The sequence below is a fragment of the Myxocyprinus asiaticus genome, chromosome 33 (assembly GCF_019703515.2).
Source record: "Myxocyprinus asiaticus isolate MX2 ecotype Aquarium Trade chromosome 33, UBuf_Myxa_2, whole genome shotgun sequence".
Taxonomy (NCBI): Eukaryota; Metazoa; Chordata; class Actinopteri; order Cypriniformes; family Catostomidae; genus Myxocyprinus; species Myxocyprinus asiaticus.
Genome location: NC_059376.1, coordinates 18,754,024 through 18,758,089, shown reverse-complemented (window position 1 = coordinate 18,758,089; position 4,066 = coordinate 18,754,024). Strand labels below are relative to the sequence as shown.

Here is a 4,066-nt window from a genome sequence, read left to right as displayed (position 1 = left end):
CATAAACTATCCATTATTAGGCTACAGTACGTGTTTAAATGTATTAATATTAAAAATTGTTGCGTAAACAGCCTCACAGTTTCATTTTTGTCACATACAGACGAATGAGCGTAAAGACACAACAGTTTCAGTTTAGTGAACAATAAAAAGCAAGGGGAATTTGAGGGAATAAAAACTCTCCTCTCTCTGTTCCCACAATGGCCGGACCGTGAAAATCGCCAGTTGTGGAGAGAATAGGGACACATCTCGACTGGAAAGTCGCTGAATCCTTTTGGTCGTCCTCCGTGATAAATTTCTCGCCCACTTGCGCGAGAAAAGTGTGAATTTCTGACACGCTTTTGTAAACCATCAGAGGGATTTCTTCGCGGGAGAAAACAACAACAAAAACAATAAATGGCGAGTGAGCAATTTACTGTGATCTTGTGGTAAAACTTTTAAGAGGATTTGAGGTCTACACGGGCAGTTCCGCACGGTTTAAGGATAATCAGTGTGTCAGTTTGGGCTTTCTTATGTAAAGCAGCTGTCTTTGAAGGCGGATCTCTAAGCAGGTTAGATCAGGACGGAGCAGAGGAGCTGAGACTCAGACAGCGCGTGAGGCAGCGAGCACGAAACTCTTGACGGAGAAAGTGTGTCTGTAGACAAGTTGAAGTGGATTTTCACCGGTTTACAGAGCGGATTCATTCATTCATATTCACGTGTGCTTAGAGGCTGCGTTAAAGCGACGCTGTGGACGTTTTGATGTATGCAAACGGTTTGAGTTGGCTCAGTTGGGATACCTCGCGGAGGATAAATGTGGGAAGTAGCGCAATCACGAGTTGAAGAGTAAACTACTTTGGTGAGGGAAAGACCGTCAACATCTCAGCAGCGGTGCATATGAGCTTTTGAAGGAGGAATTATCATCTGCGGGATGGGAATTGAACGTAAACTGTGAACAAAGTTTTCTAATATGTCTTAAAATCTAAGAATTTTTCACAGAATCACATTTCTTGGTTGAATTGAAACCTGTTACTAACTCTATTTGACTGACTCACATATTCTCTACAACAGAGAAAGATGTGTTTGCATCTTCATTGAGGCTGTTTCATTGTTTTCTTCTACTTTTATGGAATGCAGTGACAACAAAGCAACTTTTGTAGAACAAATACAGTTTAACACCTTTTTTGAAATACATTTATGCAATTCCTTTTTCATTCCTGCTACATGAGTTAATATAGAAAGACAATGTTTGTTGCCACTGTTGGACTTGGTATTGTTCTGCTGTGTGTGGCTGGGTTTTGTTCCGCGATCAGTTCCATTGACCCTGACCGGCCGGGCGAAGGAAGATGCCAGGAGATCGCCATTCCTCTTTGCAAAGACATTGGCTACAACTTGACAGTTATGCCAAACTTAATGGGACATGAGGATCAAAGTGAGGCGGCCATTAAACTGCATGAGTTTGCGCCGCTTATTGAGTTTGGCTGCCACAGCCATCTGAAGTTTTTCCTGTGCTCACTCTATGCGCCCATGTGCACCGAACAGGTATCCACACCTATTCCGGCATGCCGTGTAATGTGCGAGCAGGCTAGGCAGAAGTGTTCGCCCATCATGGAGCATTTTAACTTCCACTGGCCTGACTCACTGGACTGTTCCAGGCTGCCAAACAAGAATGATCCCAATTATCTTTGTATGGAGGCCCCTAACAATGGCACCGATGAGCCCCCAAAGGGGTCCCACACTCAGTCGCCAGACTCCCGACCCCCTCGGCCAGGTAACAACCAAGAACTTCCTATTAAGGAAAGGGTGGGTAAGACATCGTGCAGCAATCCTGGAAAGTTTCATTATGTGCAGAAGAGCGAGTCCTGTGCCCCCAAGTGTTACTCCAATGTTGATGTGTACTGGAGCCAGGGTGACAAGCGCTTCTCTATGGTGTGGATTGCTGTCTGGTCCATCCTGTGCTTTATCTCCAGTGCCTTTACCGTACTCACCTTCCTCATTGATCCTCAGCGCTTTAAGTACCCTGAGCGGCCCATCATATTCCTCTCTATGTCCTACTGTGTTTACTCGGTGGGCTTTCTCATAAGACTTTTTGTGGGGGTGGAAAATGTGGCTTGTGACCGCGATAGTGGTGTGCAGTACATCATCCAGGAAGGCTTGGAGAGCACCGGATGCACTATAGTCTTCCTTATTCTCTACTACTTTGGAATGGCCAGTTCATTGTGGTGGGTCATTCTTACCCTAACGTGGTTCCTGGCAGCTGGAAAGAAATGGGGGCATGAGGCCATTGAAGCCAACAGCAGCTACTTCCATCTGGCAGCATGGGCTATACCGGCCATCAAGACCATCGTGATCCTGGTTATGAGGAAGGTGGCGGGAGACGAGCTTTCAGGGGTGTGCTATGTTGGCAGCATGGACGTCAAAGCCTTGACCGGTTTCGTCCTTATTCCCCTCTCTTGCTACCTCATCATTGGCACTTCCTTTCTGCTCTCTGGGTTCGTTGCACTCTTTCACATCCGTAAAGTTATGAAGACTGAAGGAGAGAACACGGATAAGCTGGAGAAGCTGATGGTGCGGATCGGCATCTTCTCAGTTCTTTACACGGTCCCCGCCACTTGTGTCATCGCATGCTATTTTTATGAGCGACTCAACTTGGATTATTGGAAGATATTAGCAAGTGAGCAGAAGTGCCTAGAAGGTGGTAAGAGTGGCGAGGAGTGTGTGATGAAGAGCTCTATCCCAGCCGTGGAGATCTTCATGGTTAAAATTTTCATGTTGTTGGTGGTGGGCATCACCAGCGGCATGTGGATCTGGACATCCAAAACGCTGCAGTCTTGGCAGAATGTTTTCAGCCGCAAACTGAAGAAGAAGACGAGGAGAAAGGCTGCATGTGTTTTCACAGGCACTGGACCTTATCTCAAGCCTCATCCCACACTGAAAGGACATAAAACCAAGTACGAACCAGCAGGTCCTCCTGCAACATGTGTATGAGCCTGGCCTCTGTACACACACACACACAGCCAAGAAACTAAATAAATGCTGGACTCTGACCAAACAAAAACTGCTATATACAGAGAGGAGCCAGCAAAGGACACAACAATGCTTGTATTTATTTTATGCAAACTTAAGTTGTTAAAATGATGCAACAACCCCAACAAGTTTTTTTATTTGAAGCTATGAGATAAATCTCTGCTTAGTCTTTAGTTCTTAGTCCTTATACTACATCTAAAACTTTGCAGAGTTTGGGGAGTGTTTGTTTTCTGAAGCAAAGAAAAAAAGCAAATCCCTGTTGCCATTTCTATATGTCATTGGGATGCCTGTATCATGTGCAATAGTTGTTTCCCTTAGTGACAGAGAGAAAGGGGCTCTTACACTGTAGGGCTGTGATTAAAGACAATGAAAGGACTCGACAAACAATGGGCGTGAATGGATCGGGGAAAAGCAGCTCCTCCGTGGCATAGTCGTGTGGCTTTTCTATGGAAATGAAGGCCGTGTCATACACAACTGCATTGACATTGGAGTGCAGCTGCTCAATAAGGCCTGAGCAGAGAATGAACTGCCTATTGTTAGGCCTTTTCATGGAACAAAGTAAATCTTAAAGCACTAAATATTGCAGACACAAAGAGATGACTTGTATTTGAGTTGTTTTGTACAGTGAGTTCATGCCCCCTGGTTTGTTGTGTTATGCCAAGCTCTTTTTATGTCCTACAGATATTTGTGTATATGTCTAAAGGTTCATATTTTATAAGAATAAATAAAAAAGCATTTTAGTTTTTAATGTTTTGAAACTAATGCTGTGAACCACAAAGCCCTTTTATTATTTGTGTTGTGTGTGGATGTGGTGCAAATGTTTTTCCTTTGCCTTTTGGGAATTACTAGACTCATGAGGCCCCATTTGAGGAATATTGCAGGTTCAATACAAGTTACGCTCAGCTGACAGCATTTGTGGCAAAATGTTGATTACCACAAAAAATTATTTACACTCCTCCCTCCCTTTCTTAAAGAAAAAAAATCTTAATTTTTGCAGGGTTTAAAGGCAGAAATGTGAAGCTTATAATTTTATAAAAGCACAAGCTATTATTTGAGCTGTAAA

At 43.9% G+C, this 4,066-nt stretch overlaps 1 protein-coding gene across 1 annotated transcript; it reads left to right on the top strand.

The window, feature by feature from the left end:
- Positions 1-212: 212 nt before the first annotated feature.
- LOC127424136 (frizzled-10-B-like) lies at positions 213-3,781 on the top strand. Its single transcript, XM_051669062.1, has one exon. The coding sequence runs from the start codon at positions 1,222-1,224 to the stop codon at positions 2,962-2,964; it is 1,743 nt and encodes a 580-aa protein (XP_051525022.1). The 5' UTR covers positions 213-1,221; the 3' UTR covers positions 2,965-3,781.
- The last annotated feature ends 285 nt before the right edge of the window (positions 3,782-4,066 follow it).

Bases quoted from the DNA above. Each gene is read 5' to 3' on its own strand.
- LOC127424136 (XM_051669062.1), top strand. From the start codon at position 1,222: ATGTTTGTTGCCACTGTTGGACTTGGTATTGTTCTGCTGTGTGTGGCT.